Below are 16,353 nucleotides of genomic sequence, written 5' to 3' on the forward strand. Positions count from 1 at the left end.
TTTCTGACAGACACTTTGCCTGCCTCCCTCCTGCAGCACTAATGCTCTGCTCCAAGATCAGGGAATGCTGCCCCTTCAGCCCCCAGCTGCAGCCCCACTCTCAAAGGCAGAGAAGAGAATTTCAAAGCCACAAGACTGCCAAGGGTAAATTGAAGTACTCAAGACTTCACAGAACTTCGGCTTCACAGCACTGCCTGCTCAGTGCCAAGAAAGAAACCTGGAAGAGCCTCTGCCAGCCAGCAGCTCTCAGAGCTCAATGGCTGCTGGCAGAAAAGACCCCACCTCCAAGTGGGGTGAACTTCCACACTGCAGGCAAGGAGCTTAGAAAATCTGAAAATACAGAACAGAGCTGGATGAAAATGGATCTTGGAAAAGAAAAATATCCTCAGAACTAGAAATCTGAAGTTGGAAGATGCTGCAGTAGTCATTACAAAGTAAAAAGCAGATGCAAAAATAACTGAGATGCTGCAGTTGCGTTTGCTGTATGTCGCATTCTGTGGTTTGTTAGCACAGCTGTCATTCCAGAGTATACTTCATTTGATTAGTATGTTTTGCATTACATCTCATGTAAACATAAAATAAGGTTAAATCACTCACAAATATGTTACATTAACAGAAAAGTCTCCATGTTCCAAAATGAAGAACAGCGAAGCTTGGGCCATACCCTGGTTTGCTACACACTGCTACCATCAGGACTTTGTAATCAGACAGAAAACTGTAACTGATAGATCTATGCTGCTGTTCTTAAGCAGGCCTTTGTGAACAGGCAGAATCACTGTAACCATTGATCCATCCTTTCTCACTCACCTGCAGAAGAGAAAATGATGAAATTTGATGATTGCAGGGGAAGATGTTTAACTGGGGAGAAAGGTGTTTTGGAATCAAGTGGCAGAGTTGACCTCGTTCCTGCATTCTTTCACCTTAGAGGATTTCTTTGGTACATTCCAAGAAACCAAAGCTCAAATGGTTTACTGAAATAACAAACTGAAATAACAGTTTCTAAACTTATATTTTATGTTTTCATAGACAAAGAAATTATGAGTTTATTATCAGCTTTAAGTGATATCACAGTCAAGTCCCAAGCAGCCTTCTAAAGATGTTACACATTTTTAGAATCCTCTGTACAAGCCAGGTCCCCATAAACCCTCAGAAAAATTATCAAGAATTTCTATAACATCAACTCAGTACCTTTCCATTACTTTTAAAAGGCAGTAGTTAGACAAATTTTAACATTAGAGTCTATCACAGTTATGTAAATTAAGTCAATTTGTCCTTCCTTCAATTAAACATGTTAATTTCCCAGGGGACTCAACACCATTTTCTTCAGTTGTCACGTATGCCATCGTCACACAGTACACTGTAGCCTTAAAAAGAATTAATCAAGTGTCTGATCTTACAGACCCTGCCTATGTCAGTAAACCTCATGTAACCCAACTCCCTGAAATTCAAAGACATTCTCAAATGAGAAAGTTTCTCAGATCCCCACATTCAAGAGCACAGCTTTGGTGTTCCATAGTCACAATAAATGCCAGAAAACTCTCTTGCAACCAGACAGCAGAATTAGAAATCTCAACACAAAAGGCATTTAGCTCATAAGTTATTATTAGACTTTTACTCAGCCTTCTTCCTCTGTTTAATGTTCAGTTTGTCTGAAAACGGTTAAATTTGCCTGAAAATTAGATTACAATAGAAGTACAAGTATATAGTCAATCAAAAGTTATTAATAGACAGCTAGGTGTGTATGAAACCTAAAAAATTTGTTTTGGTTAGCCATTTGTTGACTAATTTGATTTTAATAAAGGTGTTTAACAATTTACTTAATTTCTTCAGCAGAAGAAACCATACGTCACCTTTGAAGCGAAGATAAAAATAAAATTTGCATTAATTTTTTGCTGAATTGAATGCACAAATCATTAAGGCTGAATAAGAAACCTAAGAATTTTCATATGGTTCTTGGTGATAGGTACTGTCCTTATGGACAAACACAACTAATATATATATCAAAGGGAGATCACAGCAATGAACCAAGTCTGGAAAATTACAAAAAATTATCCATTTATTTTCTTTAGCCACATGATTTCATTAATAGCTGGTGCCCAGAAGAATTTCACTGTCTCATTGATGTTGGTTTTTTAAAGGATTGTCCTTGTCACAAGATTACCTTCAGATTTCTCCTGTTTGTACAAAAGTGAACAAGGAGTCCATCCCACATTATTCAAATCTTATCCATATCTACTAATCTTTCCGGGGGTGCTATCTATTTCTGCCTTTTCTATCTTGTAAATAAAGTTACCTCAATGTGATTTCAGGGAACCAAGTACTATTTGTTCATAGAAGGGAGCCACATTCTGCTCTCCTGTGACGTTATCTACAAATCTTTATATTGCATGTTGAACACTCAGGCTCAATGAAGAATATACCACACACACCCACCAAAACTTATGGACATTCCTCCCAAAGAATCAATTTATTTATTTATTTATTCAGCATAGGCATGGTTGAAGTTTGACTCAAGTTATTCCTCCTATTGTACACTTTCATCAACAAGCTTCAGCTTTATTAGATCCATCACAAAGGAGCAGATAAGGGGCTGAAAGAGAGGCTTGTTGGAAAGAAAAGGAACCATATCTTGTTACTTTCTATACAGCTATTGTTCCTACAGCTACTCCAAAGTCTTCTCAAACTGACAATACAGTTGCTGTTGCAACTAATACATAGGTACAACAAAGTTCTCAAAATCATTAACATTCTGTGACCTTATCTCAGTAAAACAACCCTACTTTCACTGTCAATTTGAATTCTGTTCTTACCTTATTCAAGAGCACCTTGTTCACAACCACCTTTGCTACAGAAGTCTTTGAAATACTGGTCATTGATATATTGCCCTGTTTCCAGTGGGAAAGAACATTATGAAACTAAATTAATCTGTAAACTGCTAAACTGAATATTTGCCAGATATAAAAATAGCCCAAGTGGTTGATTTTTTTTTTCTTTAATAAGAAGGCTTTTTTCATTATAATTTAAATATATCCTGATAGGATCACTGATGTGTAATTCAGAATCTGGCATTTCAATACTATACTTCCTAATAAAATGCTTCTCACTCAGCATTCTTAGAGCCTTTATATGTATTCACAAATTAACCTTTTGAACACCCAGGATTAACTGCATTTATAGAGGACAAATGTAACTAAGAAGGTTCTATGAGTTTTTGCCCAGTGTGACTCAGCAAGGCAGTGAGTGAGGATTGCAAGCACCAAATCCTGATAGTCCCATTCCTAGTCATTATGTATCAATTCCAGACCTTTCTATAGAATTTATAGCTAATTTTCAGGGTTAACACCAGAATACAATACTAAAAATACATTATAATTGTCACAGCCTGTATTATTGTAATGCAAACCAAGGTCAACTTGAAAAGTAATATAGGCCAATGATGAGTATTGCTGAACTCAAACAGGCCCCATATGCAGCACACAGATCAGCTTTTGAGTGCCTGAGTGCTTCTTTCTCAGAGATTACACACAGCCAATGGAAAAATTGAAGAGTTTTCTGAGCAAGCAAACATTGCTTTCTCAATGTTTATTTTGATGGACCTTTCTCTTGTTACAAAATTGTTGGAAAATTACAGGTGAATCACAGTTTAAGATCTTTTTTCTAATAGTACAATTAAAATTTATGTTTTGTGAATTCATATTGGCAAATGAAAATTTTTGCTCCAGAGAACATTTATTTTGGGGTTTATTTTATTTACTTTATTAAAAAACTGTACAGAAACAAAAAGCTGAATAAAATTACGTTTTCCCTTAAAAACCAACTCAAGGCTTTCAATAAACAGTGCTCTACAGTGTCAAATGCACATAATAAACTCTTTTTACCTTCAGCTTTTAACTTAAATGCCACTAAGAAATTTTAATGCAATTAGCACTACTTTTGCCAAAAAATGTGCTTTCAACTGATGCGAGTGCACCGGGAGTTTGGATCCTTTCATTTGGGGCTCACCACACCACTGGGCACAGCTGAGCTCAGTTTACCACATCAGCCAAAAGTATATAAAAAAAATAATAATATTATCAAAACCTTCCCTTTAGTGCAGTTGTCAAGAGAACAGGTAACCTCTCAGCGTACATAAAAACGGGATTTAGCATTGCACAAAAGCCTTTTTTAGATTAACCAACAAACAACAGGAATATCATTAACTGACTTATTCAGTTCAGAAAGGACGTTACAAAAAGAAAAATATTTGCTACATGTACACGGAAGGAAGAGTGGAATAACTCATTTTTCAAAGGGAAAAATACAAAAGGGGAATGCAATTAAACAGAAAGAAAGAAAATGAAAACTAGCAAGATTATTTTTTTCTACGCAATTAAAATGTGGGATTAACTAGAACACAAATGTAACACAAAATATCAAGGGGGTTTGATATTTAACAAGAACAGAGTGAGCTCAGAGAGCACCAAGAGCAACTGCAGAACCAAAACCCAACCGACTTATGTTTGTGGTCAAGTGGACACTGCTTTCAGTAGACCCATATTTGCCTATTAAAGCAGAATTTTAATTTTTATTAATAATCTTCTAGGATTTCTAGACTCATGACCCTGTGACCAAGTGAGACCTGCTAAACGTCACTTGTGAAATTACTGATCTCAAACAAGTACTCCTCAGAAGAGCAATATGTAGAAGATTCTGAGAGCCCTCGAAAGGAGAGGAGCAATCCTACCTCCAGTAACAACGAATCGAGGCAACTCCACTTCTATTGGGAGCCTGCTCCACTAAAGATGAGCTCCAGAGCTACACAATATACACGTGACAATATCAAGTTAGATTATTTCAAAGGAAAGTAAAACGATGTTTTTTAAGAAGATATGATTGCAAACTGATTCTCTTAGATCAAATATCATAGACTGCAATAAAATACAACATATGAAAAGCTGAAGTATCTTAGTATAGCATGTCTTCTACTATTATTCAGTTACTTTACACCTGATCCAGCTTTTTGTAACCTTTAGCCATAACAAATTATTGTATTGAAAGCAAACACATAAAACTTTCCTTTATATGATGAAAATTTTCAGAACCAAATAGCTTGCACTATATATAATGACCTGACTGGCCTTTAAAAAGACCTATTTTTAACAAATTTAAAAGAGAGCATTTTGAGGTACTGGAAAAGACAATACAAAGATTCCAAAGGTCAGTGTGTAGATGATACCTAAATAATAACTCTTATATGACTGAGACAGTTTGGATTATTACATTTTTCCAGTTTTATTTTACAGATATTTACAATAAATTTGTTTAGATCCCATGGCAAAAATCACCACACAATTTTTTACTGACTGCTTAGGAAACTGCTGAGTAGTCTCTTTACTCACATATTTTCACATTATGTGCTTCAAGGCAAGATGCTAATTTGAAAAGTTTAAATTTCTGACTGGAAATACATTTCTACTACACTTAGAGAAACCAGTTGTTACAACAGGTAAAATAAATTGGGCAGAGAAACTAGTTTTCACATTCATTTATTCTGTGCTATTTGAAATCACACATTGCCACACGGCAGAACTTCACCAGCTCCACTGCAACCCGGGAGATCAGAGTTCACGATGTACCTGAACAACACTGCACTTGCAGACCACAAGAACTCCCAGAAAACAAATTACACCCATAAGCTCCATGTGGCACACAACTGTTAATTGAAAAAACCTCAGCAATGTCTGTGAAATGTGAATATAATAATTTGTGACTAAAGGAGATGTAAACTAAGTGTCCTGAAATTAACTTCTCAGATATCTAACAGTAACATTGCCATCTTAAGAGTCCTGCTAGCATGGCAGGAAGTTTTTCAGCATCCAGGTACAGTCTAAACTTGATGTAAAACAGACATATATAAAAACAGGGAAATAATTCAGATGTCCAGCAAAGGGGAGGCAGGAACAGGACAAGACTAATAGGCAAATGCAAAATCTAATGGGGAAAAAAAAAATACAGGGGTGTGTACATACAGAATGGTTTAGACTGGAAGGAGCCTGAGGGAGTTGTCTGCTCTAAGCCATGCTCAGGTCAAGGTGCTTGGGGTTTTGGCCACTCAAGCCCAGAATCTCCAAGGATGAAGGTCCTACAACTGTTCTAAATGCCTATTCAAGTGTTTGAGCACTGCAAGGAATATTTTCCTTAGATTTAAGTGGGACTTTCCCCACTATAACATGTGTGTCCCCGCTCCTCCTTTCACTGAGCACATCTGGGAAAAATCTTGCTCCTGTTCTCTATGAACACCCATCAGGTGGCTGAGAAGGGCACTTGGATCCCCCTTTGTCACCTCCAAGAAAAACAAACCAAGCTCTCACAGCATCTTCTCATGCATAGTATATTCATCAGTGCAAATATTTAAATTCTGCATCTTAAAGCACTGCAAGAATGGGAAGAACTAGTCAGCAGGAAACAACATGGTATCTCAAAACTCAGGCTGAAGGACATCCAAATGAAAGAAGAAAATTCAAGGGCATCTGCTAACTTTGCACCTTACTGTTATTAAAGGTAAAAGAGCCAGCACACTACAAAACATTTGAATCACAATAACCACATAATCTAAGTGTATACCCTTCACTAATGAGTACAGAATGGGAAAAATAACATTTTAAATATATTAGAGAATTCATCATGAATTTAAGGATTAGAGACCTTTCAGAAGGGATGTCAGTGCTTAATAGAAAACAGGATCATGTGAGGAATTAATCAGGATACTGACACCAAGGTGATTTAGCAGTTAGATTAAAAGATGTCCTTTCACACAGCACTGCCCTGTGCAACCTGAAATAACCTGGCCACTGAAATTCATACCACTCATGCTGGACTATTAGACCACTGAGCCAAGAAACAACAATCCTTCCTGCAGCAGTTTGCTAAATCTGGATTTCTGCATTCAGCACTAAACACATTACTAGAAATCTATTGAGACACAAAAAATACAAAGAAAAAAAGAAGCAAAAACCCAACACAAGATAAAAATAGAAAAGCAGGGGTCGAAGGACAAAAAATCCTGAAATCACTGCACTAAAGTCTACAAACATTCAAATACTATGATCAAAGACAAGAATAAATTCATCTGACATTCAAAGGTACAAAACAAAAGGGAGGGAATGAAGAAGAAAAATCAGGCAGAAATTCAGTAGGAGAAATAAAAAGTAACTTTCAAAATTACAAAAATAATTATAAGAACAAAATTTAAAATATAATCTACTGTCCAGTTTTTATAATATCTGTTCCTTTCTTGATTTTTTTTAAACTCAGGCTACATTCTTCTAGAATTCCATTTTAAATAAAATGTCCACAATTAAGTCTAAAATATATTTTCTGTTCTAGGTGTGGAAATACAATCAGTAAACACAACAGATCATCCCCAAGACCAAAGAGATCTCTTTGCTACTAAAAGAATTACTTGAACACTAACTCAAAAATGCACTGCACCAGTGGCTACCACATCACTCTCAGAAGAGGAATATTCAGTCATCACTAATCAGACTGGATTGAAGAGAACTGCTGCAAAGTCAGAGTGCCGCTTCAGTATGCTTGGACACTACTTGTTTTCTAGTTTTGATTACTGACAATCTATAAAACAACTAAAAATATATTTAAAAGCAGCAAAGTAAAAGAAAGAGAGAAAATTTTCAACCAGAAGAGAGAGAAAAAAATTAAATTAAAAAAACAAACAAGACAAGCAACTAAAATAAAGCACGTAGGACAGTATTTTAAAATACATTAATAATTTAATATTTCTTCATGTGATAGCCTTTTAATGAAATTAGCACTAGCATGGGATCAAATAAACATCATGCCATTCAATGCAATTAGCTAAGTACAATTTCTGTATTTTGAACAAATTACCAAGTTGATCAAGAAGGTTTTTCATTTCCTAACTGCTTTCTTTGTACCTTATGTCTCTTAGATTATTTCATGAGGCACTAACACAACTTAATTTTTACATACAACTTTCCTGGTCAAGAAAATCTATTTTATTGGATTCTACACATCACTAAAAATAACAGAGTAGTCATTATCTTAATCATTAAAAATAAAGATTGCATATAAAACTAACATACAAATTAAAATCTAGGAATTCTAAAGTTAATGGAACTTTAGTACCTATTCATTTCAGTTAATTTTGTTAAATTCTCTCAGTGTAAACCTGAGAAATGGCCAATTTCAAATTCCCACAGAAAAAAAGGCAGCTGAATTCACTATAATTTTTGTACTGTTTCCTTGGGAATACATGTGATTTCTTTGCTCAGACCAAAGTCTGAGATACTTCAACTCAGTAATTCTATGTCTCACTTACGGACTAGAAGTATTGTAAAGAGAAGTGAAAAAAAATTCAGAACCATGAAAATAAATGGAGGTGAATTAGAGAAATGTCCCACAAAGGAGGAGTAGACAATCCATGACAAAAAAAGCCTGAAGTTGGCAAAGCAAAGTATCTTCAAACCATAAATAATGTGAGATATATACAAATGCATAATTCATGGGATGGATGTACTAGAAGGACCTGCAATTTCTTTTGTTAAATAAATAATGAGTTACTAAAGCAATTATAACATGAAATCATGTAATTGGTTTGCCCCAGTAAAATACATCACGTGGTGATAGGAAAGTTCTGGACTTCTAGAAGTATCTCATGTGTACATGCTGTCAGTTTTATTCTTTTCCCATGCCAGCACCATCATCCACAGATGCATCAAAACCAGTTATGGTAAAATCTTCAGGGGTAAAATTGATGTGCAATCTCCAGGTTTGACTCTCAGCAATCTTTCTGCATTATCAACTTCACCATGCCCAGCTGACTCACAGGCACATTGAGAACATTTTGTCTTCATTCTAAAATCTTGACACATCTGAGCAGAATCATTGAAATGTTGCCTTCACTACAAGAAGCAGCATGAGAGTAATTCCATCTTTTTAGAGAAGCGGGAGCCCCCAAGGAACTCCAGCTCTACCATAAATTCCAAAAATCCAAACTTGCTTCCCATGATCTGAGTATTTAAAGACAATAATTCCTATTCTTTCTTCCCTTCCTGACATTTCCTTCTATGAGTCCAGCTGTTCAGTAACAACTGCAGCATTACAACAAAAACCCATATCTAGATATATCCCAGTGATACCCTGATTCAGCCAATAGTTTTCTCATAACCTGTAATGGTACATGAAAAAAATCCTTACAGATATTTTTAAATCATTATGGTTATTCACTGTCACTGGATTAGAAAACATGACCTTTCATTGTAGAAATTTGAGCCATTAGGCATCTGTTAATCTCTGAGGTATCTGAATTACAGAGCAACACAAGAAGTAATGCATTTGTACAATGTTTATTTAAGCCCTATTTGGATAAAGTGAGCAAAACCTCAAAGATGGGTGTACTGTGTTTATATTGCACCTTTAAAAAGCCCTGTCTGGTCTCCTGTTAAAGTTTCATTTCAAAATCATATTAACTTTCCAGAACTACCTGGTATTCACACTTTAACTGCTGATGTGATAGCTAGAAGTGGCACTCATTTCTTTATCAGTATTCCTTGCAGGGGTCATAACTCACTCTTTTATAAAAAGAAACAAAATGTATAACATCATAAGGCTCCTGTTATTAGTTAACAGAATGCATAACTGCTATGAAAACATTGGCTATGTCTTTTATTAGGAAAACAATTAAACCCAGATCCCCAGGCACAACACTTCACAGGAGGTGTGTTAGCAGCAAGTGTTACATTTTACTAGGTCTTCAAATGGGTCATTAATCTTTCAGTCGATTTCAGACACTTAAGTCTAACAGCAACGTGCAGAAGCAAACACACAGCGCTCTCTTTCTCTCTTTGTAGAGATAGAAACATAGTAAACTCCTAAGACAAGATCTAAAACATCCAAAGAGAAATCTTTTTAATCCGCTTTCATCTCTCCGATTTTACAGAATCTCATTAGTGTAAATATTTTCACTTTCATTGTTACATTGAACCAGCTGAGGCATTTCAAGGCAAGCAAAGAACTCTGTGCGTAGCGCTCCTACTTTACAATGACTTACTCTCGACTACACATTAAGTCTTCAGTAAACGTATTATCCCTTTCATCTATTCAGCAGCAGAGTTCAGATACTACATGACAAAAGAAGGAGAAATTAAAGACTAAACAGCTGACTGAAATTACTTGAAGTCATTTGTTTCCGTGTCAGATGCACTTACAAGCGAGAGCACTGACAAAGCAATGGTCGTCAATCCACAGAGCCTTTTGTACACCACCGTCACAGAAAGTACCCCGGCATATACACATGCAGGAAACAAACCCCTCTATACCTGCACCAGCTTTTCCTTATCTGGAGATAGACAAAACTGAGTGTTTGTGAATTTCTTAACATGATAACAAAGATCCTTAATACAAGACGAGAGAGAGAAAAAAAAGACCATTTCACGTTACAATAATTTAATTCGAATATGTTATTACATTAGGTCCCAATATGACCAAGCACATTAGAAAGATACTGCTTACTGCTTCTCTGTATTTTAGATCATTATCCCTACTCTGAGCGTTCCGATCTTTCAGGATTCAAAATCAATTCTAAAGGCACCCGAAACGTGGGAGCGAGCACTCCTAGCCTATGAAAATGACCACTGGAGACACGATTTAAGGATTAGCATTCAATGCAATGGAGCATCCGCTTCCAAGGGCCATCCTTTTCACCTTCCAGTAAGTCAGTGTTAAATAACCGGCGAGCTTTGGGCGGCGAGGGGGCTGAAGTACTGACATTAACCTGGGAGGCACCGGCTGAGCTCAGCCCCATCCTCCCTCACCCCGGCCGAGCCCGGAGCCCGAAGCCGCTCCGTCTGACTCCCGGGGTCGCGGCTCCCGGCTCGGGAGCCAGCCCGCGGCGCCACTCGCAGCCCGCAGGGCCGGCAGTCCCTCGGGAAGCCCGGGAAGCGCCGGGGCCACCGCAGCCCCGGGTGTTCGCGGCGCTCGGAGGGGACACGGAGCGGGGAGCGGCCCCGCGGAGCGGGGGAGACGCGACAGCGCCCGCCAGGGACCGGGACCGGCCGGAGCGGCGGGGCCGGCGCAGGGCAGCGGGAAGGGCGGGATGCGGAGAGGGGCAGGGCGGGCAGAGCCGCCAGCGGACGGGGCAGGGGCGAGGCGGGAGCGGGGGGGAGCATTCGCTCTGTCCCCGCAGAGCGAGGGGACACCCAAGGGCAGGGACAGGCACAAGGACGCGCGGCGGGCTGGCGCGCTGAGGCGCGTCCCTTACCTGGCAGGAGTCGCCGGTGACCCCCGGGGGGCAGGTGCAGCTGTAGCCAGCCGGGGGCTGGGGCAGGATCAGCTGGAGGCGGCGGGGCGGCGGCAGCGGCGAGCAGGTGCCGTTGTTGCGGCAGGGCTGGCTGAGGCAGGGGTCCCGGCCGGGGGGCGCGGCGCTGGCCGGCGCGGGAAGGCAGGCGCGGCGCTGGGCCAGGGCGAACAGCAGCAGCAGCAGGAGCGGGGCGGCTCGGGGCATGGCGGCGGGGCGTGCGGGTGCGGGCGCCGCTCCGCTGCTGGCGCCGGCAGAGAGGGAAGGAAGGAGGGATGGAGGGATGGAGGGATGGAGGCAGCGGCCGCCCTGCTGCTCCCGGCCCGCGTTCCCCGGGCAACGGGCGGGCGGGGCCGGGCCGGGGCGGAGCCGCTGCCGCCTCGCCGTGTGACCGCCAGGGGGCGCCGCCCGCCCGCAGCGCGCGGGCCCGGCGGGGCTGGCGGAGGGGCTGGGGGGGGCGCGGCCGGGCCGGGACAGCGGGGCCGGGACTGGGCCCGGGTGTGCACCGAGCCGCCGGGACGGGCTGAGCCCGAGCTGCGCACCAGCCCCATCTGCCCGGCAGGGCTGTGCCGAGCTGCCGGGGCACGGGGAGCGGCACTGCGCCCCGGCTCGCTGGCGCAAAACGGGAGCAGCGCGTTACTGAACCGCCCGACGGGCACCGCGGGGCTGCCGGGCCCCTGCCCGCGCGGCGGGAACGAGCGACGGTGCAGAGGAGCCCGGCGGGAGCGAGCGCTGCCCTGGCACAGCCGGGAAGGGACACTCCGTAAGATCAGCTCACCGTTCGCTGCTTATTTACTGTTCCACAAGTGTAATTCGCTGATGATTACTTTAAAGTTCTATTGAGACCGAAGCAGGGTCAAGATGAAAACATAAACATTTATCCTGTAATTTCTCATACGGCAAAGAACCTGTGTAATCGAAGTTATCTATCTGATTTGTAAAAATCGATATATATTTTGCCAGTCTTACGGGGATTTTTTTACTACCTCTTACTAGAACTAAGGTACGAGATCTGTAAATCAGCTAACAGAAAGATAACCCCTGTTCTTTGGCCTTCTATCCATTTGCTTCTGCAAAAGTGAAGCATTTGACTAACTAACGACTTCTCACATCGCTATCCTAAGGTGCAGGAGGATTCCTGGCTACAATTTCTGTAAACTTTCACACTTCACGTATGGCCGAAAGCTCTTTATCACAAGCAGAAATAACTGGTGATGCTAACTGAACTGAAAATTCATCAGGGTCTCAAGCAGCTTGGCCACGATATTCTGTCCCTGAATCCTGTCTGCTCCTCCATATCCCCCAGCCCCGTTCCTCAGGATCTGCTCCTCCATGCCCTGCTGGCAGCGCGTTCGGTGCCGCTCCGGCTCCCTCTGCTGCCTCCGCGCCGGCTGCGGCCCGGGCGCTGCAGTGACCGCTTCGCTCGAACCGACTCCATTTGCATTTGACAGGATTTGTTCTTGATAAGTCTACAGAGGCTGCTACTTGTCTCCCTGTTATCTTCCAAGTGCTCTGAAATAGCTTGTATATATCCCAGGTTGCTCGGGGATTTGCTGTTAAAGCAGCAGGGCTGTTAATTCTCTCTGTCCTCCTACTCAATGTTTGTCCTTTCATAGTCTCGTAAGACTTCACCCTTCCACACAGGCTGTCGAAGACACTTGTTAATAACAAGCTTTGGCCAGTTCTCTAAAAATTTTATAGAACAAATCATCAAAACCAGACAATCTGAAAAAATGTTCTCCCCTCGAACCTGACCCATCTTTCTTCCTGCCCAAGCTCTGCCCCTGGCTCATGCTAATTGTGTTGAGCAGCTGACCCATCTTCCTAACAAAGAACATGCCTGAACAGTCAGCTATGTAGTGACCCTATTTTCCAGTTGTTCCTGTATCCCCAAAGGGTTTGATAATTCTGGTCTATATCTGAGGCTTTTAGGAGTAAGACATTTTAGATGAGCGTTGGAAATATGGTTTCAGGACTGACAGCTACAATAGACAATGAATTCTATTGGTGGAGTAGACAGGTATTTGCAGAAAAGAACAACTTTAAAAATAAACTGGTTAACCAGTGCAGCCGACCAAGCAGGACTTAACACAGTGCTCTGGGTCAGATTGTACATACCTTCATCAGAGTTTTCTTAGCTTTTTATAGAATATCAAAGCAGTGTTTGCATTATTTTCATATGGAGATATTTAAACTTATAACAGAAAATATTATACTTACCTAATTAGCTAGCGATTTTTTGTAATACTATCTCTTTTTATGCATATTAATCTTCAGATGTGCATAGTTTAAATAATTTTATAGTCAGGTTTCCATAAACAAATTACTAATCTTAGTATTCAATTAGGATTCAAGCTGTCCCCCTCATTTACACTTGCTAGGATTTGAATTGTATTACCAGTCTAATAGCTTATTAGTGTGGCTTAGATAAGCTACATTACAGCTTAACTATTTTTTTTTGATGGAGAAGTACTCATCCTCTAGTGGCTCGAAGGAGATTTTGCAAAGATTTTATCTGTTCTGATTAAATATTTAGTAACAAAAAAAACCTCTCTTATTTGCTGAAAGGAAGCCACATGCTTTAAATGTCTCCTGCGATAACAATGATCTTTTCTCTAAATATTGATGAATTCCTGTAAAACTACTAACTATTGCTTGCATTTTCCCTTACTAGCATAGGAGTTCATTTGGATGAGGAGGTTGCTGTGTTGAGCCTTTTCTGAACTGATTCTTTTTTGCTTGTTTTGGGTCAAGCTGAAATTGACGAGCTGACATTTTCCTCATGCTTCCCTCAGCTTGTGCCTGCTTTACAGCATCTCAGCAGTTCCAGTTCCAAATTACACAAAGAATGGGATCTTAATGGCACTTGGGAAATTTCAGAAGGGCCCCACTCATGCAAATGAAGTAATTTTTTTTTTAAATGCCTATTGTCCTCCCTATCCCATTCTGAACAGCAGGCAAAATTAAAGCTACATCCCCTTGAAAATCATTGCTGGAATCACAGAAATCATTACTGTTTAATGTTGTGCTTCATAAGCGTTAAATGCATTTACTTAAAATGTTTGCTGCATGTTTTTAACTTTATTTTTCCAACCACATAGAGTTTACTGGAATAGAAACTATTAATTTAACTTTGAATGACCCACACTTCAATTTATCAAAATATTGGAGTACACATTTAAATACATAAGTAGCCCACAGAAATCAGTAAGAATACTGATCTTGGAAGGAGCATGCTCAGGTGTTTCACATTGGAACTTATTTTGTCTCCCCTTCCTGGGTTTGTGAGGGCAGTTTTTAACCATAGGTAGTTTAAGGCTCTGAACAGAGACACAGTTTTTTAAAGTACATAATTTACTGCTGTAGGTGGGTGAGGGGGAAATACTGCTTTATTTCTGTGTGTACCTGAATAATTGCTATTTTCCTTCTCTCCTGGCACAGAGTGGCACACACCGTGCTCCCTGACAATGGCTGGGGATTTATCTCCTTTTCTACCCAGCTATTGCATTTACATTCATTTTAACTTCCTCCCCTTTATTAAGCTGTTTGGAGCTTGCATGTTGTCTTCTCTTTGTTTGCTAACTTTGCAGTAAGAAATGGTGATAAGCCTGCTGATTTGTGTGCCACTGTGTGTGTTGTTATTTAATGTCTGCTGGGCAGGGGAGCTGCACTACAAGTAGGGAGGTGTTGACACAACGAATACCAAGAGAGAGCTGCTAGCCCAGGTGGAGAAACGTTCTTTATTGTGGGAATCATAAATTCTTGGGAGTCATAAATTGAGCTTTAAGACAAAATCCATAGAGCAGAACTTAAGCTCTTCTATCAGGGAGCACAAAGCCACCATGCTGTGAAAATTCCTGACGTGTGTTTTATCAGTGGCAGGCAGTTGAGGAGTGGCAGCATTTCCCACACCTTCACCTGTTTGCTTGGTTCACAGCAACATCTATCAGCCTGTGTGGGCTTTTGTATATTTTTAGGGCAACGAGATAAAATATACACAGTATTGATATTTCCCAAACAGAACGACTCTCAGATACCTAAGGAAGATCTTTCTGTAAAGGTTAACAAAGATTTTCTCAATGGCTATCTCACCTCTCACCAAAAAGCTCTACACATCCTTTGAACATAGGCACTCGTCAGCCAAGATGTGTTTGTTTTACTCTTTGAGTGTTTTTCATCATCATTTTGTGTGACACCACAGCAAATATTACTGTACTTCATAAAATAAAAAATTTATCATAGGAAAAAACTGATCTGGACCTACCACTAAGTGCATCAGGTAGAATTCTGCATATTTATACCAGGTTTGAATTCACTTCTTCCAAAAGTCTCCCACAAAACAGATGTTTCAACTAACACAGGTACAGCTTAAGGCCTTTAAATCCTATGATGTAGATACAACAAAGTAATTAAGAATGTATAGGCTTTGCCATTTACAATCTTCTGCTCTATTCTTAAGCCGTGACTTAGATTTTTAAATAATGATCTGATGTAACTGCAATTTCAGTAAAGAAAATAATTCATAAGATATCATTCAAAGACTGTAATTTTTAAAGAAACAGAGCAAGTGCAAAGCACAGGATCAGAATTAATTAATGTCAGAATTACCTTAAATGTTCATCCTAGAATTTATAGAGATGTTTTAGTAATTCAAGTTATTCAATTGTGCTTAATATGGGAGCAATCAGAAGAAGTATTTGACTGTAAAAACTTCAAGGAAGCAAGACATCTGAAGAAGAGCTATATTTATATTCAGCAATTAAATGACTTTATTTCTATGAATTTCAAGGAGTGTATGGCAGAGGATGTGATATCAGTGTTCTGGTTGACTGGAAACCTTACATATTAGAAGCTGTACAGTGGAAATAGAAAAATAAAATGCCAGTAGACACCTGACCCTATCTCTCTGTTCCCCCCTCAAAAAAAAAAAATCACAAGATAATTTACTGTCAGGTTTTAAGGCTTAATGCTTCTTTAGTTATTCTTTCTGAGGAGTAAACAAAAAGGTGATGCTTTAATTTGGTTGGTAGACACAAAAG

General features: G+C 40.1%; 1 protein-coding gene across 1 annotated transcript in view; it reads right to left on the reverse strand.

Moving 5' to 3' along the window:
• Nucleotides 1-11,663, reverse strand: part of DNER (delta/notch like EGF repeat containing) — a 114,990-nt gene extending 103,327 nt beyond the window's left edge. Inside the window, exon 1 of the mRNA XM_014877873.2 lies at nucleotides 11,279-11,663. Within this exon, the coding sequence (XP_014733359.2) occupies nucleotides 11,279-11,521 (243 nt within the window). The 5' untranslated portion in view covers nucleotides 11,522-11,663. The remainder of the gene's footprint in view (nucleotides 1-11,278) is intronic.
• Nucleotides 11,664-16,353: the final 4,690 nt, after the last annotated feature.

This window comes from Sturnus vulgaris, chromosome 10, assembly GCF_052056855.1.
Source record: "Sturnus vulgaris isolate bStuVul1 chromosome 10, bStuVul1.hap1, whole genome shotgun sequence".
Taxonomy (NCBI): Eukaryota; Metazoa; Chordata; class Aves; order Passeriformes; family Sturnidae; genus Sturnus; species Sturnus vulgaris.